Source organism: Arvicola amphibius, chromosome 8 (genome assembly GCF_903992535.2).
Source record: "Arvicola amphibius chromosome 8, mArvAmp1.2, whole genome shotgun sequence".
In the NCBI taxonomy this organism is placed as follows: Eukaryota; Metazoa; Chordata; class Mammalia; order Rodentia; family Cricetidae; genus Arvicola; species Arvicola amphibius.
In genome coordinates, this window is record NC_052054.1 from 65,706,493 (window position 1) to 65,732,998 (window position 26,506).

The 26,506-nt window shown below is 50.5% G+C and overlaps 3 protein-coding genes across 5 annotated transcripts; 1 reads left to right on the forward strand and 2 right to left on the reverse strand.

Annotated features, from left to right (window-relative positions):
• The first annotated feature begins 814 nt into the window (after positions 1–814).
• Leng8 (leukocyte receptor cluster member 8) lies at positions 815–12,233 on the forward strand. 3 transcript variants are annotated; one of them, XM_038339648.2, is made up of 16 exons: positions 815–967; positions 2,804–2,896; positions 3,525–3,696; positions 4,034–4,141; positions 5,113–5,223; positions 6,066–6,318; positions 6,531–6,672; positions 6,873–7,076; positions 7,475–7,753; positions 7,843–7,983; positions 8,104–8,389; positions 8,804–8,905; positions 8,991–9,059; positions 9,152–9,281; positions 9,362–9,569; positions 11,010–12,233. In XM_038339648.2, exons 2-16 carry the CDS (start codon positions 2,859–2,861, stop codon positions 11,170–11,172), a joined length of 2,406 nt encoding a protein of 801 aa, XP_038195576.1. In that variant the 5' UTR covers positions 815–967; positions 2,804–2,858; the 3' UTR covers positions 11,173–12,233. The 3 variants fall into 3 exon arrangements, with proteins under 3 accessions (XP_038195576.1, XP_038195575.1, XP_038195577.1); XM_038339647.1 differs by lacking the exon at positions 11,010–12,233 and having other exon boundaries at positions 6,534–6,672; positions 9,362–9,944; XM_038339649.1 differs by lacking the exons at positions 5,113–5,223; positions 11,010–12,233 and having other exon boundaries at positions 9,362–9,944.
• Positions 12,211–13,814, reverse strand: Leng9 (leukocyte receptor cluster member 9). Its single transcript, XM_038339650.1, has one exon. It carries the CDS (start codon positions 13,731–13,733, stop codon positions 12,276–12,278), a length of 1,458 nt encoding a protein of 485 aa, XP_038195578.1. The 5' UTR covers positions 13,734–13,814; the 3' UTR covers positions 12,211–12,275.
• A 1,544-nt stretch (positions 13,815–15,358) lies between these two features.
• On the reverse strand, positions 15,359–20,405 carry Cdc42ep5 (CDC42 effector protein 5). Its single transcript, XM_038340798.2, has 3 exons — positions 20,133–20,405; positions 19,726–19,832; positions 15,359–15,895 (listed from the first exon to the last, which is right to left on the reverse strand). Exon 3 carries the CDS (start codon positions 15,893–15,895, stop codon positions 15,434–15,436), a length of 462 nt encoding a protein of 153 aa, XP_038196726.1. The 5' UTR covers positions 19,726–19,832; positions 20,133–20,405; the 3' UTR covers positions 15,359–15,433.
• Between the last annotated feature and the right edge of the window lie 6,101 nt (positions 20,406–26,506).

Below are 26,506 nucleotides of genomic sequence, written 5' to 3' on the forward strand. Positions count from 1 at the left end.
TTATTATTTTAATAGGTATCCCTAATTGAACAGCACAATTCAGTCATTTCTGGTGTAAGAAATGAGCTTTAAGAAAAGTCTACTGGGCCGGGCGGTGGTGGTGCACGCCTTTAATCCCAGCACTCGGGGAGGTGGAGGCAGGGGAATCCCTGTGAGTTCGAGGCCAGCCTGGTCTACAAGAGCTAGTTCCAGAACAGGCTCCAAAGCTACAGAGAAACCCTGTCTCCCAAAACCAAAAGAAAAAGAGAAAGAAAGAAAAAGAACAGAAAATAAAAGCCTATTGTGGCCGGGCGTGATGGCGCACATCTTTAATCCCATAGGAGGGAGGCGGATCTCCTTGAGTTCCGGGGCCAGCCTGATCAGCACATATGCACGTACTTCTAGGTTCTGCAAACCTCTCCCTACACCTTCCTCTACCCCGGCTACCTTTCCAGCGTCACAGCCAAATGGCTACTCCTCAAGCGAGGCGTGTTTCCTGCTTCCTTGGGGTCTCACTCACTGTTGCTCACGCCAGGTGTGCCATTCCAGGTTTATTCACTAAACAAGCATATTTGGGGAAAGATTCATCCTCATCACTTATTCACTTTTTTTTTTTTAAACGTCATAGCGCTGTGCGCAGCCTCAAAACTACCGTCCCTATAGTTTACATTTTACGGCTAATGCTGCTATATGGGAGAGCCTGCGGCGCTTGTCCCCATGGGGCCACCGTCCACGCCCAGCTCTCAGCTTGCTGACAACGCCCACACGCAATTGCGTAGGCGGGATAGGTGGAGGGTGGTTCAAAGCGAGCGGTGACATCCATTGGCTGTACGCGACACGGGGCGGGTACAGACGTCCGGGTGACGCCATCACGCCGCGGTCAGGACGTTCCAGCCCCAGAAGACCCTTCCGGTGACCGAGCGCTATCGCGGGTGTTCTGTCGCCGCCTTGGACCACCGGTAACGAACCCCGGGAGCAAGAGGTCCTGGTGAGTATGAGGACTGGCGGGCGGACTGGCGGGCGAGCACAGGGACTCCTTCCGGCTCCGCGCTCGGCGAGTCCGGGCCTGCTTGGTCGGGCTAACCGACGCCGCTCCCAGCGTCTGTGAAGGGTGTGGCCGTCCGCGCATGCGCCCGGGTTTTGTGTGCGCGCGACCGGCGACACTGCGCGTGCGCACGCGCTTCCGCTTTGCCACAGTCCCTGGGAACGCTGCTGACCCTTGTGCCCTAGGCGCTCCCCTCGCGACCCCATTGACCTGCTGTTACGCGGCTGCCGTGTTGCCCTGGGCAACCCAGAGACCATCCTCGCGTCTTGGTGCGCAGGCACGGCCTGGCTGGTGGCTGACCGCGGGGATAAAGGAGGGTCGCTTGGGCTCAGGGTGGCCTCCATCTCCACCTGGTGTCGTGGACCCCATGCCTTCGGGACAGCCAGGTGCATAGAGTCCATGTTGTCCTCGTCTGTCAGATCCCTGTCCCCTAGGCCTCACTCCTAATACCAGTTAGTACTCCCAGGGTCTCCCACTTGCTTCCCTACTTTCGACCGACCCCTTGACTCCACCCAATGGTCGGTCTGTGTTCTCTCTCTCTCTCTCTCTCTCTCTCTCTCTCTCTCTCTCTCTCTCTCTCTCTCTCTCTCTCTCTCTCTCTCTCTCTCTCTCTCTGGTTTTTCGAGACAGGGTTTCCCTGTGTAACAGTCCTAGCTGTCCTGGAACTAGCTCTTGTAGACCAGGCTGGCCTCAAACTCACAGGGATTCCCCTGCCTCCACCTCCCCGAGTGCTGGGATTAAAGGCGTGCACTACTACCGCCTGGCCCTGTCTTTTTTCTTTTTTCTTGATGTCTTTGAGGCCTGTCATTGCCCCTAAGGCTTCCTGCAAGCTTTCTGTTTCTTCCGTGGCCCTCTTTGCTGTAAATTCTATTGTTTTGGCCTTAAGTCCAGACCCCAAGGCAGTCCTTCATGCTTCTGTCACCCCACCCTTCACCCCTAATGGTTTCTTAAGAAAACTGTGAACCTCCCATAGCACCCCGAAAACTTTATCTGCAGACATCATACACAAAGGATTGCCTGTTTCTTCCAGACTAGCTCCTGCTCCCAGGAACATCTTATACAAATCTCTGTCCTCCAGGGACTCTTCATTGATTCAAATGCTGACAGCCAGTGACTTCACATAGGGAGAGCCTCCCCCACCTCCACTTTCTGCTGCTTCTCAGTGAGACATCCTGAGATTTCCCTTTCGCTTTGGAGACTTTGCTTTGTTCTCCAGTGTTCTCCCAGTCTCGGCTCCATGCTCCTTCATGTGTCCCCAGAAACTTCCGTCTTGCCCAAACGTCTTGGTAGCTAATGCTTTGTTCACTGGTAGTTAAGACTTCACTCACTGGATAGTGCCTGCCTTCTTTCTGCTTCTTTAGAACCTGTATCAATACTCTAGGAATTCCCATTAGATTCCCTGCCCAGGACTTGGGTCTCCACATCCACCACCTCAGCGTGGTTTCCCCTCGCATCCACTCTGATCGTTTCATCATCATCTCTGTCTTTTATTTTTCCATCCTGCATTTTAGGGAGTCCAGTGTCTTTCTTTCATACTCAAGTCTCTTCATTCCACAGTAGGAAGTCTGATTCTTTTTACTGGTTTTAGAAATAGGATTTCAAGATGTAGCCTTGGCAGGCTTTGAACTCCCAAAAGAGTGTTGGAATTGCAGTCATGAGCCACCATGCTTGGATTCTTTTCCATTCGTTACCAGTGCTCCTTTCTACGACATACTCTGTCTTTCCTATCTATCCTTTTATGGATCCTCCTTGGGTCTAACTCATCTTTTTTTCTTATAGACAGTGAAAAGGCAGTCTGGCTCCCGAGGTCCACTCCCTACACCCCAAGGTCCAGATGGCGGCCAACGTGGGTGATCAGCGCAGCACAGATTGGTTAGTAGGACTAGGGGAACACAGCCCATTGTGCTGGGAAAGAGGAACAAAATACAATGGGACTTCTTTGCGCAGCCTGGAAGAAGAAATTCGCATTCTGGGGGCTAGGGTGGAGGGGCAAACTTCCCCTCTGAGCTTTCTGTGTGTGCGTGCCGGTGTGGATGTGTGTCTGTGTGTGTGTGTGTATGTGTGTGAGAGAGAGAGAGAGAGAGAGAGAGAAGAGGCATGAGATCCCTTGGAGCTAGAGTTACAGGTGTCTGAGCCACTTGACATAGGTGCTGGGAACTGAACTCGCAACATCTGCAAGATCAGCAAATACTCTTAAATATGGGCCATCTCTCTAGCCCCCTCTTATGGTCTTTCTGATAATTCCTTTTTGTTTTGTTTTTTTGGGTTTTTTTTTTTCCCCCATAGTTGGCCATATCAGAATTCATTGACTTGTAAAAGATTGAGTCCTTCTAAGGTAGTAGGTCATGTAAAGTTTTGTGTATACTGGTCAACATTCTGTTTGCTTGGCACTTGCTATGTGCCATCTTCAGCTATGGCTCTGGTAGGTAGGGATCTTAGCTCTGGAACTTAGGCCTGTCTACTGTGTATAGTAGAACATAACTCTGTCTCACCTTTGCAGGTCTTCTCAGTATGGCATGGTGGCTGGAGCCAGCAGAGAGAATGGCATGGAGACTCCTATGCACGAGAACCCAGAGTGGGAGAAGGCCCGTCAGGCCCTGGCCAGCATTAGCAAAGCAGGGGCTGCCAGTAGCTCCAAAACCAGTAGCAGTGGGCCTGTGGCCAGTGCACAAGTGAGAAGGGCACACAGGACTTGGAACTGCTGTGCTGGGGTGGGGATGTTGCTGAGAGAAGGATGGGAAGGATGATGACTTTCAGAGAATGGCATGCCTTAGTGGACTGTAAATATGTTTTCTGTTAACTAAATCAACTTGGATTCAGCCAGGGTCTGAGTTATCCTAAGGAGAGAGACTTGCCCCATCTTCCAGAAGCCTACTCTTACTGTAGAGGCATGGACTCCATTTCTTTTCTGTAGTTACTCTTTACTAGAGGTCTGTTCTCTTGGGACTGTAGTGCCCATAGACTCCTGTGGCTGTACTGACAGATATGTACACGCTTTTGTCTCCACAGTATGTCTCTCAGGCAGAAGCCTCAGCTTTGCAGCAGCAGCAACAACAGTACTACCAGTGGTATCAGCAGTACAATTATGCCTATCCTTACAGCTACTACTACCCTATGGTGAGTACCTGACTACAGGGTGAGAGCTTTCTGTCCATGTGGGGGCGTTGCTAGTGTGGGTGAAGATGGACATAGCAGTGTTCAGAAACTTACCAGTATCCCCTAATCCTAGCTTCCTGCTCCGGTCTCACAAGATCTGACTTGTCCATGGTCCATCCCACTGTTGATGCTCACATCCTCACTGCCTCCTTACCCTAGGACATTAGGATATCCTAGTCCCCTGTGCTTTGCTCTGCTGCAGCTTTCCATTTTACTGTGCTCACTTCAAGATTTCTTGCTGCCCAGAGAGCATCTTCAGAGAGCCTCCCACTGCCAAACTGTTCAAGTCATATTCCTGCTTCTCTTTGCCTTGTTTCCTTTCATGCTAATTACTGTGAGACATTACCTACTTACTCCTTTAGCTGTGTAACTATGTGTGGACATTGTTAAACCCGGGATTTGTTTTTCTTTTTGAGTCAGAATTTTCTGTATAGCCCAGGTGGACTTTAACTACCCCTCCTGCCTCAGCCTCCTGAATATACATCACCACAACAAGCTTGCCTTTTTTTTTTTAATTTTAATTTTTTTAAAGACAAGGTCTCCCTGTATAGCCCTCTTTGGCCTGGAGCTAGCTATGTAGATTAGGCTTGCCTCACACTCCACAGAAATCCACTGTCTCCATCCTGGCTCATCAGTCCTGTGATTAAAGGGTGAGACTGTGCCTGTCTCCTGCCTGTCTCTTTATCATAGCATTAGAGATGCTGGCACTCACTGCTTCTTTTCACTTGATAGCAAGACCTATGGGTGCTAGCATGAGTGGAATGAAGAGGTTTTTGGTTTTGATTTTTTTGAAAATACATGGTTTGGTGCATTTGTATGGTGGAAAGAACAAGGGCCTGGTGTCTACAGCCTCTTGAGTTGAGCATGGTTCCAAGAGAGGCCGAAGGCATGAGCAGCCTTCACTAACTCCGGCTCCTCCTGTGCCTTGGCAGAGCATGTACCAGAGCTACGGCTCCCCCTCCCAGTATGGGATGGCCAGCTCCTACGGCTCAGCTACAGCCCAGCAGCCATCGGCTCCCCAGCACCAAGGGACTCTGAACCAGGTAATGCTTTGCCTAGCTGCTCCTGGTCAGCTGGGAGCAAGAGCCTGACTTTTTAGGGGACTTGCAACCAAGAATGGTCTGCACTATTTCAAAGCTGCTCCCTCCCCTCTCGCTTGTTCTTTCTTGTCAAGCACCTCCTGGTGTAAAAGCTTAGCTTTTAAAACTAGGATGGGCTTGAGGCTGGGCAAGGCCCAGGGGCTGTAATGTTGGGGAGATGGTGGGAGCAGTTTGTAGTTTGGCAGTCTGCCTTCTCTCTTTTTCTCCAGCATGTGCACTCACAACTGTGTTCATTAGCTAGTGTGCCCCCTGCACACACAGCAAGTGGTGTACACATACCCACACCCATACCTACCCAGCATGCTGCCTTTGCAACTGGTGCAACCTAGAGGAGTGGAGGACCCTAGGGCATAGGAAGTACATTGACCTGGCTTTGAGTCGTTGCTTTGCTTCACTGTTCTCTACACATTAGTGACTCCTCGGAGTTGAGAGGATGCAGCCTTGTCATAGGGCTTGAGTAAGTGTGTTGTCACGTGTTGATGTGCTCAAGAGAACCCTAGTGGATGTGTCGTCAGTGGCTATTAGTAGAGTCAGGCCCCGGTGTTGGCACTGGTGGTAGCTGAGCCTATGGAAAGTTGCTCGGTCTCTTGAGTCTGAGACCTCTCTGTTGTGGGAAGGATAGCTAGTAAAAATAGACACCCCAGGAAGCCACCGATCATATGGAGTGGCAACCCCCAGAAGATTGTAGCACTTATTGCTGAAGAAGGTGACTTTAAGAACTGAGTACCATGTGATCTGGCATCAGGATGCTGCCTGCTGCCTTCAGCCTCTGCTTTTTCCCACAGCCTCCAGTTCCTGGCATGGATGAGAGTATGGCCTACCAGGCTTCCCCTCAGCAGCTACCTGCAGCCCAGCCCCCTCAGCCCTCAAACCCTCAGCATGGGACACATGGTCTAAACAATGGCCCTCAGCCTGGAACAGCTCCAGCCACTCAGCACAGTCAGACAGGGGCACCTACAGGGCAGACCTATGGGCCACACAGCTACAGTGAGCCTGCCAAGCCCAAGAAGGGTCAGCAGCTGTGGACCCGCATGAAACGTGAGTTAGCATGCTTTTGGGGGTCAGAAAGTTGGAGCTTATTTGTGAGCCACCCAGGGTGGCTTGACCTTTGTCAGGGTGTTGTGATGGGACTCTAGTCTAGGGAAAGACTATTCTGGAACAGATTTGCTCATGCTAGAGACCTGCTCCAGCGCTGGCCAGTTTGAATGTCTGGGAAGGACCTAACTCTGGTCTCTGCTATCCTCCCACAGCAGCCCCTGGAACTGGAGGTCTCAAGTTCAACATCCAGAAGCGGCCCTTTGCTGTCACCAACCAGAACTTCAGCTCCAGTACTGAGGGGCAACACAGTAGCTTCGGTTCCCAGCCCAGCTCTGAGAAAGCCCAGAACCATAGGTGATTCTCGTCCCCATCCCTACCTACCCATGCTCTGTGTTCAGCAGTATCTGTTCTCCAAGGTCCCTCCAGGTGCCTCATGCGATGAAGGGAACCCTGGGAATGTATGGTGTAGGACTGCCATCTAAGATCACAGTAAAAATTCTGCTGAGATGTGGGGTTCTCCCACCTTAGTGCCCTTATCTGGCTTATTCCCACAGTGGGCCATCTGGCCGAGGAAACCTGTCTGGGAAGCCGGACGATTGGCCGCAGGATATGAAGGAATATGTTGAGCGGTGCTTCACCGCCTGTGAATCAGAAGAGGACAAGGACCGGACAGAGAAGCTGCTCAAGGAGGTGCTACAGGCCCGGCTCCAGGATGGCTCTGCCTACACCATCGACTGGAGCCGAGAGCCTCTCCCTGGGTCAGTCTGGGTGAAACTATGAGGGAGTGGGGCTGCTGGGTCCTAGGTTGGCGACTTGGGCCTCAAAAACTGGCAGCTTCAGAGAGAAATGAGCCAGAAAGCTGACAGCTCTATCTCAGGACCCTTTGGGGAGGGTAGAAGGCCGAGGAGTGATCAAGGATAGGGTTTTGGGGAGTGGGCAGGACTGGCTGGGGAGGTATGGGTGGCTTTATGGCTAAGAGCATCCCCTGGACACAGACAATCTTGGGCTTGGTCCCTTTCCTGCACCACAATGGCTGAGTTGCCAGGGTAAGTGCCTCTCTGTTTCTGAGGTTTCGAGGCCCTGGGCCACAGGGTGGGGTCTGCAGTCCTGCAGGTTGGTGGCTGGTTGGTAATGCCCTGCCCTGCTATATCCTCAGGCTGACCAGGGAGCCTGTGACTGAGAGCCCCAAGAAGAAACGGTGGGAGGCCCCTAGCAGCCTTCACCCTCCCAGGGGGGCAGGCTCGGTGACCAGGGGCGGGGGTGCCCAATCCCAGCGAGGGACACCTGGGTCTGGGGGTGCTGGCCGAGCCCGTGGTAGCAGCTTCGCCAAGTTCGGCAACCGCAACGTCTTCATGAAGGACAACAGCTCTTCCTCCAGCACAGATTCGCGTTCACGGTCTTCGTCCAGGTCCCCTACCCGTCACTTCCGGAGGAGGTGTGCAAGCTTGTGCTGGAGGGCAGCTGGGAGGGGGCTGATGCCTAACCCTTGTGCTTCAGGCCTGACTTTTCTGTTTCCTTATTTAGTGACTCCCACTCAGACTCTGACAGCTCTTACTCAGGGAATGAGTGTCACCCTGTAGGCCGCAGGAACCCACCCCCCAAGGGTCGGGGTGGTCGTGGGGCCCACATGGATCGGGGCCGAGGCAGGGCGCAGCGAGGAAAGAGGTGAGCTTTGGGTGGGATTTCTTTCCTAGGCATAGGTGGGAGTTGATTGGGTCTCACAGGTGAGGGAGATGGCCTTCAGAGTGACTGAAGACATTGGCCTTCTTCACGCTTTGTCCCCAGGCATGACCTAGCTCCCACCAAACGCAGCCGCAAGAAGATGGCAGCAATCGAGTGTGAGGACCCAGAGCGTGAGCTTAAGAAGCAAAAGAGGGCAGCCCGCTTTCAGCATGGGCACTCACGCCGCCTGCGCCTTGAACCTTTGGTGCTGCAGATGAGTAACCTGGAAAGCAGTGGAGCTGACCCTGACTGGCAGGAGCTACAGATTGTGGGCACCTGTCCTGACATCACAAAGCACTATCTACGGCTGACCTGCGCCCCAGACCCATCAACTGTGCGACCTGTGGCTGTAAGTTCCAGGCAGTGGGTCCACCACCAGGATGTGTTAGCATTAGGCCAGGGAGCTAACATAGGGAGGTGGCACCTCTGGCTATGAGAAGACGCTAGCACGCAGGCTCTTCACACTTCGGGCATAGCCTGGCCACAGTCAGCCTTACTACAAGCATAGTCAAGGCAGACTTCCATATAGGACCCTGGAGCCAGGTGGCCTTGCAAAGGCAGCTGTTATTCTGCTTCAGGATGGCATAGCACTGTGTCAACAGGAAGTTGTGGGGCACTGAGTCTTGCTGTGTGTTACTCGGTTTGTTTGTTTATAGCAGTGGTGAATCACTGATACAGGCTGTGCTGCAGTTGTCACTGAGCAGTGACAGTGCTTTGGCCTGTCAGCTGTCTCTACACTCAGCCTTGATTCTATTCCCTGCAGGTTTTGAAGAAGTCTCTGTGCATGGTCAAGTCCCACTGGAAGGAGAAGCAGGACTACGCCTTCGCCTGTGAGCAGATGAAGTCCATTCGGCAGGACCTCACGGTAAGTCAGTTGCTGCGGGGCTCTGGTGTCAGCCGTCTTGCCCTGCTCTGCTCAACCTGACTCTCTGCTCGTTCCCACTGCCCAGGTACAAGGCATCCGCACTGAGTTCACTGTGGAGGTGTATGAGACACATGCCCGCATTGCCTTGGAGAAGGTAGGGAGCTAGGCAACTGCCATGGGGCGCCCACCCTTCTTTTGAAGCCACCTGTACTTGCCTGTTCCTTACACCCCTTACTCCATGCTCAGGGTGACCATGAAGAATTCAACCAGTGCCAGACGCAACTCAAGTCGCTGTACGCGGAAAACTTGGCAGGCAATGTGGGTGAATTTACTGCATACCGAATCCTCTACTACATCTTCACCAAGAACTCTGGGGGTAAGAGGCCATCCCAAGATGAAGGGTGCCATGCCCAAGGTGGCACCCTGTCACCTGACCTACAGTTATCTCTTGTGCAGACATCACTACGGAGCTGGCATACCTCACAAGGGAGCTGAAAGCGGACCCCTGTGTGTCCCACGCATTGGCACTGAGGGCAGCGTGGGCCCTAGGCAACTACCACCGCTTCTTCCGGCTCTATTGCCATGCACCTTGTATGTCTGGTTACCTTGTGGACAAGTTTGCAGACCGGGAGCGCAAGGCTGCCCTCAAGGCCATGATCAAAACGTATGTGGCACTGCACTCTGCTGCCTTTTGTGCTGTGGCTCTGCCACGCTCCTTCACATCCTGGTCAACCTTCAGCTTCTCTGCTGGAGTCCCCTCCCACTCTCCTGTCCACACCGCTGGCCCTCATTGCTTTCCTCCTCAGCCACCTTCAGGTCCAGGTTTTCTCCCACTGTTCTTCCTGCTCCTGGTGTCATGTCCTCTTCCCTGCACTCCTCTCTTCACATCAGCTTGAAACCTGGGTTATCTTCCCCTTTTCCAGGCCTTTGCCTGCAGCTACTTGCTGTTCTTCCTGACATAGTTATTAGAAAGGGTGGCCTGGCTCATATTGTTAGCAGTCTCTTGAAATGTCTTTCTGGACCTATGGCACAGGGGGTGGTGTCACAAGGCCCTCTGGTCATCTTACTGCATGAGGCTTGCTCATGTGGGGAAGAGATGATCACCATGCTGCTGCCATCTAGTGGGTAGAGACCAGGAATGTTGTGCAGCAAAAGGCCCCACAGCAGTGTGTGCCAGTCTTGCTAAGGTTGAGAAACCCTGGTAAATACATCTATCAAGAGTCTCAGTCTCAAGGCGTCTTGAATGCCGGGCCAAGCAGCAGCATTTTCTCATTAAGGTAGTGGTCCTTTTATCGTGGGACCTGCCAAGGAAACTTGTTCTAGGATTTTGTTTTAGTCCAACCTAAGGGAGTGAGATGAGTGGGCACTGAGCTATCAGCTTTTTATGGTCCAATGAGCAGCCCTCAAGCCTCAGTGGTGCAAGTGATTCTTAGTCAACCTTGGCTACATAGCACAAATGGTCCTTGTGAGTACTCAGGGCCCTGGCTTGTGTTGACCTCATTCTCACAGCACCTTTCCTATGAACTTGGCATAGCCATTCTTGGCAAACAAGTCCCTGTCATGGCCTAGAAAGACAGGGAGGCTGCCCTGTCCCAGAGCCATTGAATACCTGGGTTCCAGATACTTGAAACCAAGTAGCTAAAGGGCTGTGGTGGCCTGCAGGAAAGGGTCCCCAAAACTAGTAGGACATGTACAAAAAATTAGGGCACCTTGGTACCAACCAGAAAGCACTGCTGAGTGTGACACTGTGCGAACATCCTTGAGGGTGGAGTATCACTGTCCCTACCCTCCAAGCTTTTGTACCACTTACTCTGTCTGGCTCCAGCCCCTCAGCCAGCAGAGGAGCCATCTGGGCCCTTTCCCTCCTGCCCCCTCCTTCCTGGACAGGTAAGTGTGGGCAAGGGGGGGCAGCTGGGCACTGGGGCTACCAACCCCATTCCTGGCCCCCCCAAGCCGCTAACATGGGGAGGTTGGGAGGGGCTGCAGAAGCCAGCAGGTTCCTTGCTGAGGAAAATTCTGGGAGCCCAGATGGGGAGCGTTGTTCCCTGCTCTTGGGCCCTCCCTTGTCTGCTTGCCTCATCATTTTCTCCTCTTGTCTCCATAGCTTCCGCCCTGCGCTGCCCGTCTCCTACCTGCAGGCCGAGCTGGCCTTCGAGGGCGAGGCCGCCTGCCGGGCCTTCCTAGAGCCCTTGGGCCTGTCCTACACGGGCCCGGACAACTCCAGCGTGGACTGCCGCCTCAGCCTGGCGCAGCTGCCAGCCTTCTGAGCACCCATCGAGCACGGGCGGGGTTAGGGCTGTGGCCCAATACCGCCTTTGCGGATTTTGTTTTTGAGCCATGGACATGGGTTGTAAATTAATTTGTGGGGAGAAGGCTCCAGGAAGAGCCAGCATCCCTACCCCCGTTTCCCACCGGGGATCTGTACAGAGATTTTTCTACGTTTTTATTTTTTGTCGCACAGGGGATAATTGGGATTATAGTGGAGGAGGGCGGGGTGGGGGCTACAGGTTCTGTGTCCACCTCTCACCTCCACTAATGCTGTCTCAGTGTTTTTTCTCTCTCTCTTTCGAGCTCGTACTCCAGCACCTGACCCTGCGTGCTGGCCCATCCCATGTTGGGGGGTCAGCAGAAAGAAGACAGGCCGTCCAGCCCGCACCCGCCTGCAGCGGGGCACCAGCCAGCCACACCTATTGCCTCGTCTGCCTCTTCATAGACTCTTGTTGCCCAGCTATTGGGGCCTCAGTGTTTGGGGTGAGGGGAGCTGCTTAAAGACTATGCCCCACCTTCAACCCCTCACCCCAGAAATGCCAGCCAGCGCCACACCGCACTGAGGACTCCAGGGCCTTCGCGGGACCATGCCAGCCGGGCTGCCTCGTCTTACTCAAGTTGTATTAAGTTGTCTCCGTGTCCCTTCCTCCCTCTGCCCCAATGTTTCTTCTGATTTTTTTTTCCCTTCCCTCCCTCTTATTCCTTCTCCCTCCCTGCTCCCTGGTTCAACACAGGTAAAATGGTTACCCTCCCTCCCTCCCCTGCCTTCATGGATCACCAGCTCACGTCATGTTTCCTTCTCTTTCCTCTGTGTGTGTGTTTAAGTTATTTTTCTTCTTTCTCCCCTTTTCTTTTCACCCCTCCCTCCTCTTCTACCATGTAACTGGAGGATGTGCTATGAGGTTGCAAACAGCTGGACTGTCAGGCTGCTTTTTTTCCAGATGCTTCCCTGCCTCCCCTTCCCACCTCTCCCCTCCCCTCCCTTCATTCTCCTTGAACATTGAGTACAGTACATTTTGGAAGCTTGAAACCAAAAATTAAAGAGAAAGAGAGAGAGAAATTGTTTCTATTTGGCTTGTTTCTACGAAGTTTGGAACGTTGGTCACTTGAGGGAAATCTCAACCAGGGGCAAATAGCTATGTCCTGCTCTGCCCATACGGCATAGCCAGAGTTTCCCTAGGGGCTGTCTTCCTAGCTCCTGATTCAAACTGAACTCGAGCTCAGGGATGCAAACCTGGGATCCCTGTGGCACTTTGGCCAGGGTGAGGTGTGGCTGTAGGCCCCCTGGGGGCTGCACCACTCTCAGCCCTTCAGCCTCCAGCCTCTGATTCAGAGTTTGGGCCATGCCTGCCAGTGTTGGGGAGGGTATGGCACAGAGCACGTGATGACCCAGAAGAACCAAGTCCTTGAACTGTAGCTGGGAGGGTACCTGAAGCCCTGGTTTCAGGAGGGCCCTCCGCAGAGCCCCAGTAGCTGCAGCCTCCTCCCCAGGGCCTGTCAGCCTCAGCAAGGCCACTGTCAGGTGCAGGGCCTGTACAGGTACCAGGAAAGCAGCACAAGGAGGAGCAATCCGCACCAGATGCTCTTGGGCCTTGACCACTTCTGCCCTAAGCCCAGGCTCTGTTGCCATCAGTGCCACAAAATGTGTGGGCCGGGGCTGGCGAGGGAACTTTCTTTCATCAGGCCAAGCCCCTGGAGTCCACTCACTTCCCATCTCTTCAGAAGAAAGCCCTGGAGCGTCCATAGCCTGTGCCTCCCACTGTGGAAGTAGAGTGGCTCCAGGTGTTTCTAGTGAGTTCAAGATCTCCTTTACTCCTGGGAAGCACCCGCTTGAGTCTGGTGTTCCTGCCTCTGTGGTCCTATTCAGGACAGTCTCTCTGGTTGCCCCACCCTCTTTGGGTATCTCCAGGCCCGAATCAAGCCCAGTTCTGTTCTCTTTGGTTGCTGTACCTTCTTCAGGTGTCTCCAGGCCTGAATCAAGCCTAGTTCTTGCCAGGTTTCCACTCCCTTCCTTAGGGCCATCCTGACTCTCGGAAGCCGCACCTGCCTTCTCTGTGTCAGGGATTTCTAGTGCAACCTCTGGCCAGTACTCGTTCCCGTCGTCCAGTGCGTCCAGGATGGTGGGTCCCCGTCCAGCCACAGAGCCCGAGCCAAAAATGAGGTCAGTACGCGAGGCACGGTCCCACACCAGGCGGCCTCGGAAGCGGAAGTAGCGGATGCGGTGCTGTGGCACCGCCAAGACGCCCGGCCCAAGCGCTGCCAGCGGCTCGTCCCAGCAGAAGGCGCAGAAGGGCTCTTCCTGCACGCCCAGGAAGCGGTCAGTATAGCCCACCGAAAATTCGGCAGGGTCCAGGCGCGGATCCCAGCGGATGCGCTGGATGACGTCAGCGGCAGTACGCAGCGCTGGCTTTTTGGACCCAGTCTCCCGCTGCACGACCTCAGGGGTTGGCGCTGGGGCCCCGGGGTGTGGCTGACGGCAGCGAGCGCCGAAGCGACAGCGGCCCTCTAGGAAGAAGCGGCAGACCGAGGGGGCCTCAGAGGAATCGGCCCCTGCCTCCATGGTACCGCAGCACAATGGGCAGCCTCAGTCCACAACGTTGAGCCCCAACTGTGACACCAGGAGTTCTGTCTGCCTCACCCGGGGGGGGGGGGGGGGGGGGGGGGGAAGGCCAAGAAACGAGGTGAGACCTAGGAGTGTCCCACGGGCTCTGGTGCTCCCGGCCCCGCCCAGCTTATTTACATGTAGCTGGTTTCTGAGCTTCTGGGAACCTGGTCTTGCCCCGCCCAAAATGATCCTCGTGAGTCCAGCTCCTCAGAGGCCTTAGCGAGTCTAGCCCCGCCCAACCAGCCAATTAACTAGTGTGTTGAGTTCCTCTCAAAAACTCAAAGGAGCCAAGTTCCATCCCATCCAGCTATTTTATATGTGCTCCTCCCTTTCTGGGCTTTGGCGAGGGACAGTTACCAACCCATGCAAACACTACGTGTTCTCGGCCGCTTTCAGGGCATCAAAGGAGCAAGGCCTCCTCTCTCCAGCCAGCTAATTTACATATATTTCCGCTGCCTGAGGTGGGGGTGGGGCTTAGAGATCTGGGCCTGCTGCAACCAAATACTTTGCTTGTGCCCTGTCCTTCACAGGACAACGCTCTGCAGCATGCGATTTGCATGTACACAGTCCTTTGTGTCAGGGGCGGAGGGGGGGTGGGGTTGGGGGGGTTCAATATCCTGGCTCCGCCCCCGACCTCCCCATACCAGTGGTTGACTTACATACCATACCTCCCTATGAGCAAAGCGACTTCTGGTCCTTCCCCATGCAAAGTTACTTATGATTGTCCCGTCCTGTATTTCCTGGGAGCGTGGCTTACCTTGGTCTCAACCCACTTGAATGATTTGTGTATGCCCCTCCTCTCGTTGGCCTTACCTTGGCCTCGCCAAGTTTCAATGGTTTTACCTGATCCTGGTTGTGGGGTACGAGTCTTGCTCCTGTCCCCAGTCTAGGGGTTGGCACATATGACCCACCCCTCTGAAAACTTTAAAAGACCTTATTCTGAGTCCGGAAGTTGGTCTCATCCCTTCAGGGACCTCAGATAGCCACTCTCCAAGCCGAGTGATAAATACTAGAGGTTCCTCCTTTTCGGGATCCTTTGAGAATCTGATTCCACCCTCAGTCCATGATATAGTACTAGAGAGCCCCGCACCTCTAGGGTGTTAAAACATCTGGACATCTATGGGCTCAGGGTTAACTTTGTGCCCAGATTTGTAACGCAACAGCTACTGCGCATGGCGACACGTAGTTTGTGGGAGCAGAAGCCCTACCTACTGGGACCATGCGTCTCATGGCTCCAATGAGTACCCAACGGCTCTCTTTGCAGTTGCTCTCAGAAAAGCGAATGGCACCGCCCGGTCAAAGTGCACCTGGGGGATGTGTAGGACCAGGCGTCTATGACTCTTCAAACCAAATGTTACCGTAGGTGGTGCTAACCACGGTGTCTGGACTTTATCCAGGTAGCAATGAGGCTGCGTCAATATTTGAAGAATGAATAAGACTGTGGGAGCGGCCAGGTGCAAGACTCCACCTTTGGGAATGGTTTATTACATGGATAAACTGGACTTGGCTTTTAGTTTGTGGCAACCGACCACTGTCCTGCCTCTGCACCCCTTCCCGTAAAAAGTGAACAGACACAGTACTGGCACAAACCTCAGCCATTTATGTGTACAAAAGTGGGTTATTGGGCGGGACTGAGGGGTGCAGGAATCAGGACACTACAGGCCTATGACGTCGTCCAGTGGGAGGTCAGCATTGGGGCGGCAGCGGGCCTTCTGGTGCTGTGTTCCAGGGTGGGTGTCCCCGACAGGCCTGGTGGCTGTTGCTTTGGCACGCTCCGCGTCCATGACGCCTAGCACCGCGTCTAGAATAGAGGGGCCCAGGTCCAGGTGAAAGGACAACAGCGGGTCCGCAGGTGAAGGCACTCGGAGACCACGTGCAGGGGGCTGTGGAACTGCAGGTGGAGGGACAGAATGCGGGGCCCCGACTGGTGGCGTGTGGGGCTCGGGAGGTGGGCCGCCCCCGTGGCGACTCAGGAACGAGGTGTCCCCGAAGGCGTCGCCACCGCGCCCCACATGCAATGTGTGCCTGAAGTCTCCAAGGGGCGCCGAGATAGACAGTGCTCCACGCTCCAGTCGCTTCTTGGGCTGCTCAGGGCCCAGCTGCTTCAGCACCGACATCTGTGGGGGCACAGGCATATCAGAGCTGCCTCACCCTGGAGCCCCAACTCTATGTTCCAGACCTGCCTAGTCAGCCTCAAGAATGCTCTGATAAGGCGGGACTTTGTTGGGACTATTCTCGGTTAACAAGTAAGGAAACTGAGGCTCTGAGAGCCCAAGGTCACTACTGTTGGACTCAAATTTTAAGTTTTTTCTGACTCTAACATGTCCATGATCATATTTCGCTATGTGGGTCACCCCAGTAACTAATATTTGAGCCTTCTTGGAGGGTAAGTACCAAATAATTACTTTTGGAGTGCTTCCCAACCAGACTAGTAAAAATCTCCAGTAAGCATTAGCTGTAGATGAAGTATAGATGAAGATTACCAGTGCCCAGTCCTTGAAGACGGGGCAGATTCTATCCAGTGAGTACGCTGGGCACAGGTTTAGGATCAACCACACACGCTCAAACACCCTTCCCTCCACACACACTGAAGAAATGGACCAGGAAGGCTCTACAGAGCATGTGCAAAATTCACTGTACAGACGACATGAACGTTCTCATTTGGGAGGCTTTGGGTGTCCAGGGGAGCTGTATATTTACGCAGAATTTTAAAATTAAAATATGCTTTGGGGAGCATCTAGGGCATAACATCACCTAAGGTATAACATCTCATTTTTTAAAACTCAAATAATAAAGAAAATGCCTCATGTGTTAAAACTCGGTAACAATGAGGGCCCTGAGAGGTGGCTCAGAGGTAAATAGTGCTTGCTGCTCTTCCGGGCTAGGCAAGTTCCAGGACCCAAGTCCCACTTCTTACAACTTCCAAATTGCAATTTTACAACTTCCAAGTTTCTTCCATACAGCAGCAAAATGACTGATGCCCTCTGTTGGCCTCTGAAGGCACTGCCCCCACGTGGTAGTTCACAACCATCCATTGTCATCAGTTCCAGATATACCCTCTTCTGACCTCCATGGGCACCAAGCATGCATGTAGTGTACATACACATATTCAGGCAAACACTCATAGGTAAAATAAATGAATAAATTGAATAAGCAAATATCTGCAAGAATGACATATGTTTGCAGCTGCCAGCTTGGGAATTGTATACCAGATATGCAGTTGCTAGGTTACTGCACCTGACTGAGTGGTAAAGAGAAACCCAGCAAACCTTGGCCCATATCCTGGAGCTTAGTCTTTTTCCATGGAAACTGTGACAGGAACTTGACAACTTTGTACTTTTAACACTTAACTACTGTGATGAAATCCCTTGTTTCTATTTCCATCAAAACCCCACCCTTTTCCAGTTAAGTGAATCTCCACAAATTAATCCTTTGTGTTCCTGTCTATACCTCAGATAAAATGACACTGCCACCTCCCTGCAGAGCACATAGAAGCATGTGCTGCTAAGCGGTCGTGCTGGTGTTGGGAGAAGAAAAGGCTGTGTCACCCAAACAATAACTGCGGAATAAAGATTAGATTTGGTAAAATGTATGAGGAAGGCAAGGGAGCCAACATTGTTCTTTCAGAATTCAGCACCCTGGGAAGGATCAACGAGGATGTGAACACAAAGTACAGCCAAAACTGTTCAAAGTAATTTAGACGGATGCAGTCTAAGGACTATTGAATCCATGCACACATGCACACACAGCCTCTCCCATAGGGAGTGAGCCTAGAAACACATGCACACTTGTGCACTTCCCACGTTTGCCCTCTGCTAGGACTGAACCTAGACTTTCATGCCTGCTAGGAAAGTATTTTACCACTGAGTTATATCCCCAACTCTCTCTCAATTTATTAGCTGGACATTGATGGTACATGCCTTTAATTCCAGTACTTGGGAGGCAGAAGCAGGTGGATCTCTGGGAGTTCGAGGCCAGCCTGGTCTACAGAGTGAGTTCCAGGACAGCCAGGACTGTTTCACAGAGAAACCCTGTCTGGAAAACCAAAAATAAAGAAACACAAAAACAAAATTTATTTTACATACATTGGTGTTTTGCTGGCATACAGATCTGTGTACCGCATGCATGCCTGGTGACCACAGAGGCCAGAAGAGGGTGCCAAATTCCTTGGAACTGGAATTACATATGGTCAAGAGTTGCCATGTGTGTGTGGGAATCAAACTCATGTCCTCTAGAAGAGCCAGTCAGTGCTCCTAACATATGAATCATGCTCCAACACTGCCATGCCCTTCTCCAAAACCTCTTTGTTGTTCATTATGGAACAAGGCCTTACTAAGTTGTCCAGACCATTCTTTGTAGCCCAGGCCTTGAACTTCATGAACTAACAGAGTAGCTGTGATTTCAGGCCAGTATTGTGATTACCACCAGTATTGGTGTTTGTTGTCAGTTTTGAGAAGATTCATTTGTTGTTTGTTTTGTTTTGTAGATAGCATCCTACAAGACAGATCTGGATGGCCTCCAGTTCAGGACAATGCTCCTGCCTCAGCCTTCACAAGGTGCCATCTTGCCCATCTCTAAAACCACTGTTGCTACACCAGTTCCACTCTGCCCTTAACCTAGGTGAATAAACACAGTTTTACTGTAACTTGACACACAACCACCACTCCCTCCTTCACTGCAATGAAAACGAATGTTTTGACAGACTAAGACTTGCCCTTAACAATTTAGCAGGCCCTCGGACTTTCCCTATTTTCATTTCCTTATTTTTAACTGTGAATATTGAGTCACAGTTAAGCATAAAAATCCTCTCTGGGTGTAAATGATGCCATTCCATTCATCTTAGTACTTCCTCTGCAGAGAGAAGTGAAAAGAGGTAGAATTTAGAAAACCAGCTGCCCAGGTTTGAATCTGGCTGGGGCTGTTGCTGTGTGGCTTTGGATTAGCAGTGTAACCCTTCTGACCTCGTCTTCTCATCTGCAAAGTGGGATGCCAATAGAATGCTCTGTCTTAGCAACCAAACAGTAGGCGCTTGCTGAGAAATAGAATTCTACCCCCATTTTATTGGACTGCCGAAGATAGAACCCCGATTTAGCTAACACCCTGGGTGTTAGGAAGCACTCTACCATTGAACCATGCCCCTAGTACCTTATAGGACTTATTCAACTCCGGTTTGAATAAGAGATCCTCCTCCATTTTGAGAATAAGGTAGAGAATAATCTAGCAGGACACTGGACCTCTCTGACCTCGGCCCTCACACCCCCTAGGACACACGTATGCACACAGCCCATCCATGCCTCTCACACAAGCACAGGGAGATTTTAATGCCAGTGAAGCTCCTGGCTTGGAGACCTTGAGGGAGTCACTTTCCCCTTCAGGCTAGGTGTCCTGCACACTCAGCTCTAACCTCCAATATGCTTGTTGCTGGGCCGTCACACTCAAGGCAATGCGGTCATTCTTGGAAAAAGTTCGTCATCAGCCTAGGCTCTTACAGAGGGATCGTTGTTAGGGATCATTGCAAAGTGGGCTGGATGCAAGCACATACAGGGGCCCCCGCCCGCTCGGACGGACACACGCTCAGATACGCAGATCTCCTCTGGACTCTTCAACTCCCTTTCCTGGCTAGGCACTGTGTGGTTCCAGCTGCACGGGTCAGGGGCACAGCTGGTTCACCTCTGTCCTTTCTCAGCCCCAGCCCTCCCAGGACACGGAAATAACAACCCGCTCAGGAGCTGGCCCAACTGGTTCTCAGGCTGGAGGAGGGTGGAGCCCAGACCTGGCAGAGGACCCCACCTGGAGACCCCTGGGATCTTAGGACTGTCAACCCTTTTCCTAAAGCTACAGGGCTGCAACAGGGACTTTAAAGACCCTGGTCTCGTCGTTAACTAGTCTGTCTCTTTTTTTATTCCCTCTGGATGAAGACCCCTGCCCACCACAACAGCCTCCTCACCTCGTGGTCCTGACTGAATTGGTCTCCGGCTGAAGCTCTGGCCCCTCCTGGTCTCGGAGGCTACCTAACTGGCGCCCTTTTCCTTCTTTTCCCGGGCGGGATCTCACCTGGCAAAAAAACAAATGTCATGCCCAACCTGGAAGGGGTTCCAGGACCTAGATATGTGGTCTGAGTACCATCACCTCAGGTCGGGTTCTGCGCTCTTGGGTCCCAGGAGCCCCCCCCCCCACCCCCAGCTCTCTGGTTTCACAGGCAGGGAGTTTCCTTGGTCTCTGTTCTCACATTCCAGGGGTCCAGGCTTCTGCACTCTTTATCATTTACGAGGGGCCAGACCGCGGTCCTCCTCCCTCAGACACAGGAGACTAGATTCCAGAGTCTGGCAAACCCTGGTAGTGGTCCCTTCTTACCTGCACCAGGAACTAAGCTTCAGCCTCTCTCCGGAGCCATGGTAGCCTACCAGGCGAGCGCTGAGTTAACTCCCAGTCAGCCTAGTTGATCTTTAACTTCTTGTCCCGGGTTGAGAGGGTTAAGCCATAGGCCCCTCCCAGCCTTCCTTATTCCCCCAAAGTTTGCCTCTAGGATTTAAAGGACTAGAAAGCCTTGATGGTGAAAAGGCTGAGAGCCCTTTGAGCGGATAGTGGGGGCAGGAGGAGACCAGGACTGGACGTGCTGGATGCAGGGGCAGAGCTAGGGGGATGGACGGTCGCGCCCCCAGCCCGGCCCCTCCCCCTTCCCAGCTTGGAATTTCCTGAAACTAGGGAAGTCTGGCTGTTTAGAAGAGTAATTTCTTCCAGACTGCAGCTGTTGGGGGAGTGGTGCGTGCGTGCGTGCTTGTGTGTGTGTGTGTGTGTGTGTGTGTGTGTGTGTGTGTGTGTTGAGTATGAAAGGGAGACAGGAAGATAGGAAAGAAGGAAGAGAGAACCAAAGTCCTGCCTGGAGAAAGAAGTGGTGTGAGTGTCCTGGAGTGATCCCCAGATGTATGTTCCTATTTCAGACACCCTCCAGAGAAGGTCATTACTGTGAGTTCCTGTGTCTGTGGCATACAATCCACTGGTGTTCCAAACATCCTTCTGAAGCTCTTGGGGCATGGCTGGAGTGGGGGTATGAGTGTGCTGTCCCGAGGTGTGGTGTGGCTTAGGACAAAATCTACAGAAAGTGGGCAGACTCAGAGGGTGCAGAGGTTACATATCTAACAAGCAAACCACTTTAAGTTGCACACTGAAAGACCACTGGGAACTTGCAGCGCCCAGGAAGGAGGAAGCACATTAAGAGGAAGGCAGAGGCTGACAGCAGTTGCAGAGGCTGTGAGTCCCAGCACTCTGGAGACATAGGCAGGTGGAACTCTGTGAACTCCAGAGACTTCCACAGGTTCATAGAGACACTGTCTCAGAGGGCTGAGGGGTGGGGAAAGTGGACTGAGACCACATTGAGCACAGACACACAGGGAAGCAGATAGAAGTGACTTTGCTAGACCCTGACAGGTCAGCTTGAAGGCCACTAGGAAGAATCTAAGTGATGGAGGACTCTCATTGGTTAATAAAGAAACTGCTTTGGCTTTTTGATAGGGCAGGATTTAGATAGGTGGAGTAGACAGAACAGAATGCTGGCAAGAAGGGAAGTTAGGCAATCGCCATGCCTCTCCTCTCTGAGAAGTCGCCATGAAGCCAGCCACCAGGTCAGACATGCTGAATCTTTCTTGGTAAGTCACCACCTTGTGGTGCTACACAGATTATTAGATATGGGTTAAAGCAAGATGTGAGAATTAGCAAATAAGAGGCTGAAACTAATGGGCCAGACAGTGTTTAAAAGAATACAATTTGTGTGTTGTTATTTCCGGGGCTAAGCTAGCCAGGCGGCTGGGAGCTAGACAGGAATGCAGCCCGCTACTCCCTTCTACAGAATGGCGCCCAGACATGGATAACTTAATCCACAGAAAGCTTGAGAAAGCTTGGGAAAGAATAGAGTAAAGCATGGCTTCTTGGTGGCAGCAATTTCTCGGGTCTGGCTCTGCTTGCAAGAGGCAAGCAAGCGCTCTCATCTAAGAGAGGCTTCCTGACTCAGCTTTAGCTGCAAAACCCTGCAGCTCTTTTAAGAGGTCCTGCCATGAAACACTTAAACGGTGTTGATGAAAAGCTGAACACATGCTTTTCGGTTTTTAGCCGTAGGAAAAAAAAAAACCCAAAAAACAAACAAACAAAAAAAAACTGCACTGTTTTAAAATGCCAACTTTCTGGGCTGTCCTGCCAGGGCAAACTGGGACTCTTTTAGGCAGGTGGTCCGACTGACTGTGGTCTGTGAGCAGAATGCTGCAGCTTGCTTGCTGGCAAAGACCTTGAAACGCCATAGATTTGAGGCAATAAAAATGGCTACAGCTGGTACTTCTGCCATGAGGCTAGAAAGCTAAGGATTATACTGGATCCAGCCGCCAAAGTCACTGCTTTAGTCCTATCGATATTGTTTGGTAAATTAAAGACTCATGTGGCCACAAAAAGAGAGATATGCAGTAAAAGAAAGATTCAAAGTCGAAGAAAACGTCTAAATGGTTTACAGTGTGTTAAAAATATATGCAGGCTAAAGGTTAAAGTTCTTAAAAGCAAAAAGAAAACAAACAAAGAAAAAAGAAAGAGAGAAGTTGGGTGTGATGGTACACACCTTTAATCCCAATGCCTGGGAGGCAGAGACAGACAGATCTCTGTGAGTTCAAGGTGTTGTAGCACACACCTTTAATCCCAGTACTGGGGAGGCAGAGGCAGACAGATCTCTGTGAGTTGAAGGACAGCCTGGTCAACAGAGTTATTCCAGGACAAAGATATACAGAAAACCTGTCTCTAAAAAGAAAAGTAAAAATAAACGAAATAGAGGTTAAAATAAAGCCATACAAAGATGGAAAATACACAGAGAATCTTGATACTGTATGTTATTATGCTCTCTTTGAATTGTTTGAATGCTGAGAAAGGAGCAACAGCTGATAAAAGATATTTGTTTATAAATTCTGCTGAACTAATCCAAGATAGATATTTTGAAAATACCTTGACTTCAAAATTTGGATCTAAGGTTATGATGCTTTGGAAAAGTCCTTCTATTGTTTTCACAGAGGATGAGACCCTGTGGATTGCTTCTATCCCAATATGGTATGATGGACCACGCCCTCCTGAAAGGTTGCTGTGAACACCCTCAAAAATTATTTCATTCAACTGCCGACTGAGATGAAGCTAGAACACAGGTTATACCATAAAAGACCTGATTAACAGTGCCCCTATACAGCAGGAAGAAGTTTGGAGAGAAATAACTACGTCCATATTCCCAGATATTGTTTATAAATGTTCTTTTACATTTAAAGGGGGATATGATATAGATATGAATAATTTGCATTGGTATGGATTTTAAGGTCAATTTTGTTATATGTATACATATTTCTGATCTTGATTAAGGTATTGTGATTGTGTAGTTCATTTAAAAATGTAATGTATATAGGTTGTTAATGGATAATCATCGATAATAGTCAAGCTTGTAGTCATGTTAGTTAGAATATCTAGATATATAGAGAGATATTTCAGTTAGATAGGCATTCTTCATATCTTCCAAAGACTACAGAATATGTCATTTTAAATGTTTTAATAACATAGGGCTTTTCATGACAATGAGACATGTCTGCTCCTGATAGCACCAATCTACTTCAAGAGGAAGATGGGTATCGAAGAGGCTCCTTATGGAGTTTGATAGTCATTTGGGCAAGAAACTGCTCTTGTCTGGATTGTTGCATAAACGGGACATAAAGAACCCACAGAGAGAGGACTGCTGAACTTGCCTAAAGGTGAGATGGTCTTTCGGGGTTCCTGATTCATGAAAGAGTCTGCGAGACATTCTGCAGGACACAGCAGAAAGTGACTGAACTTTCTTTGAATTTCCTGCATCATGGAAATGTCTACTGGATACCATGGGCCTGTAGGCCGAAGATGGATGCCCCAACAGTACAGAGGAACTTTGGGTGACTGTCCAGGCAGCGAGATGTCTCTGTCATTTCTAGAGCTTTGTAAGTTGCTTACTTCTCATTTACTTAGGTAATATTATATCCTTCTGGAGTCTTTGATGGAGTTGAAGAATAGATAGTTATCGTTTTCCTTTGTTATGATAAAAGATAAAATAGATATAAATATTGTAACTATAATTCTTACTTGATAACTGTTTTGTTATATGAAAATTTACTATGTTAAAGTTAAAGCCTTTCTTTTTTGTTTAAACAGAAAAAGGGGAAATGATGGACTCTCATTGGTTAATAAAGAAACTGCCTTGTCTTTTTGATAGGGCAGGATTTAGATATGTGGAGTAGATAGAACAGAATGCTGGCAAGAAGGGAGGTTAGGCAATCGCCATGCCTTTCCTCTCTGAGACAGTCACCATGAAGTCAGCTACCAGGTCAGACATGCTGAATCTTTCCTGGTAAGTCACCACCTTGTGTTGCTACACAGATTATTAGATATGGGTTAAAGTAAGATGTGAGAATTAGCCAATAAGAGGCTGAAACTAATGGGCCAGGCAGTGTTTAAAAGAATACAATTTGTGTGTTGTTATTTCCGGGGCTAAGCTAGCCAGGCGGCTGGGAGCCAGGAGGGAATGCAGCCCACTGCTCCCTTCTACATCTGAGCATGCCACATTCCTATTAACCCTGATGTTGGCATTTTTTCACAGGAACCAGGTTACTGGATTAGTCAAGATTTCCACAAACAGATAGATGAATGGATAAAGAAATTGTGGTGTATATTCCCAATGGAGTTTTGTATAGCCATGAAGAAAAGCATGATTATGTCATTTTTGAGGAAATGGATAGAACCTGAACCTGGAGGTCATTGTGTTAAATGAAGCAACCTAGACTGAAAGACAAATACTCTGTCTCTGTCTCTGTCTCTGTCTTTGTCTGTCTCTCTGTCTCTGTCTCTCCCTCCCTCCCTCCCTCCCTCCCTCCCTCCCTCCCTCCCTCCCTCCCTCCCTCCCTCTCCTCTCTCTCTCTCTCTCTCTCTCTCTCTCTCTCTCTCTCTCTCTCTCTCTCTCTCTCTCTCTCTCTCTCTCTCTCCAGGGCTTCTCTGTAGCTTTGGAACCTGTCCTGAAACTTTCTCTGTAGACCAGGCTGACCTCGAACTCAAAGAGAGCTGCCTGTTTCAGCCTCCAAGTCCTGGGATTAAAGGTGTGCACCACTACCACCTGGCTATTTATTTTGTTTTCAAGACAGATTTTCTCTGTGTAATAGCTCTGGCTGTCCTGGAACAGCGAGACCTGGAATTTGTAGACCAAGCTGACCTCGAACTCACACAGATCCTCCTGCCTCTGCCTCCAGAGTGCTGAGTGCTGGCATTAAAGGTGTGTGCCACCACTGCCTGGCAACAAAAATAATTTTATGGTTGGGGTCACTACAACCTGAGGAACTGTATTAAAGGGTCACAGATCTTAAAGGATGTTGTGGGCTGGAGCAGGGCCAGCTTCATGAACATGCATTTTGTGAAGCTACCCTGGGTTCCATGCTCAGAAGTGCCCAGAACTTGCCTTAACCCCCAGCAAACCCCATTGCAAGTCAGCATTTTTAGAGAAAAGGCTCCATTTTTACTTTCTCTAAATACTACCCCACACATTATGAGACAGATTTCCTATGGAAAGGAAAAGCAAGAAGATAAGGCCTAGGAGAATACTTGAAGTGCAAAGTCTGAGTGATAAGGGGAGGGAATGAAACACTGGGGCAAGGCTGTTGTAGATAGAACTGGGAGAAAGGGCAGGATTGAGAGGAGACAGCAAACCTTCCTTATGTCTCAGAAGCAAGCCAAGCAAGGGCAGTAGAATAAAACACAACAAAATAAAAAGGGTTGTTGGTTTTCATAACAATCCAAAGACTACTGGGGGTGTGGCTAGGAGCTGGCCTTAGAGGGCAGAGTGAGAGAAAGCAAGGCTGGGGTCAAGGGAGGTGAGGAAGGGAGTCTCTGAGGAGGGCAGGATGGGGAAGGGCAGAGAGATAGGGTATCCACAGGGAAGACTAGGGTCACAGAAAAGTCTCCTCTTATTGGCTTGGTTTATACACATTTGCTACTATTTTGTATCATTTTTAAACATGGTTTTATTTCTTTTTTAATTTTCAGTGACACTGAGAATATACAGCTACTTTTCTTGTGTGGGAATCTTTAATAAAGCTTGAGTGACTGCCAATCTAGTTCCCATCTTATTATTAATAAAATTATTTGTAGTAATTTTTGAAATTATAAAAAATTACATTATTCTCCCCCTCCCCTCCTCCCTGAAAACTCTCTCATGCACAACCTTTTCAAATTCATGACCTCTTTTATTTTTAGTGGATGTTCATCCATCCATCCATCCATCCATCCATATATATTCCTAAATTCATAAATACAGCCTCAGTCCATGTAAGGTTACCTGTGTGTATATGATCTTAGGGATGACCCATGGGTATTAGGTAACCAGTTGGGGAGTTCGTCCCCATGGCGTTCTCCTGCCTCAGCATTTGCCACCTTATGAATCTCTTGAAAGTTAGTTTGGGGAATACAGCTTCTGACCTTGGCATGGGCTCTTACAAATTGACCTGAACTTTTCCACTCTCAAAAGTTTTTATTTGGGACCAGATAATTTTTGTGTGTGTCCCCCACCCCAATTTGTGTGTGTTCCTTGCATATGTGTGCACCTGTGCTACATGTGTATGCTCCTTTGGAGGTCAGAGGTTGATGTCAGCTCTCGCTATTGTTACCCACATTGTTATTGTTGTTGTTGTTTTAATTTTTTTTTT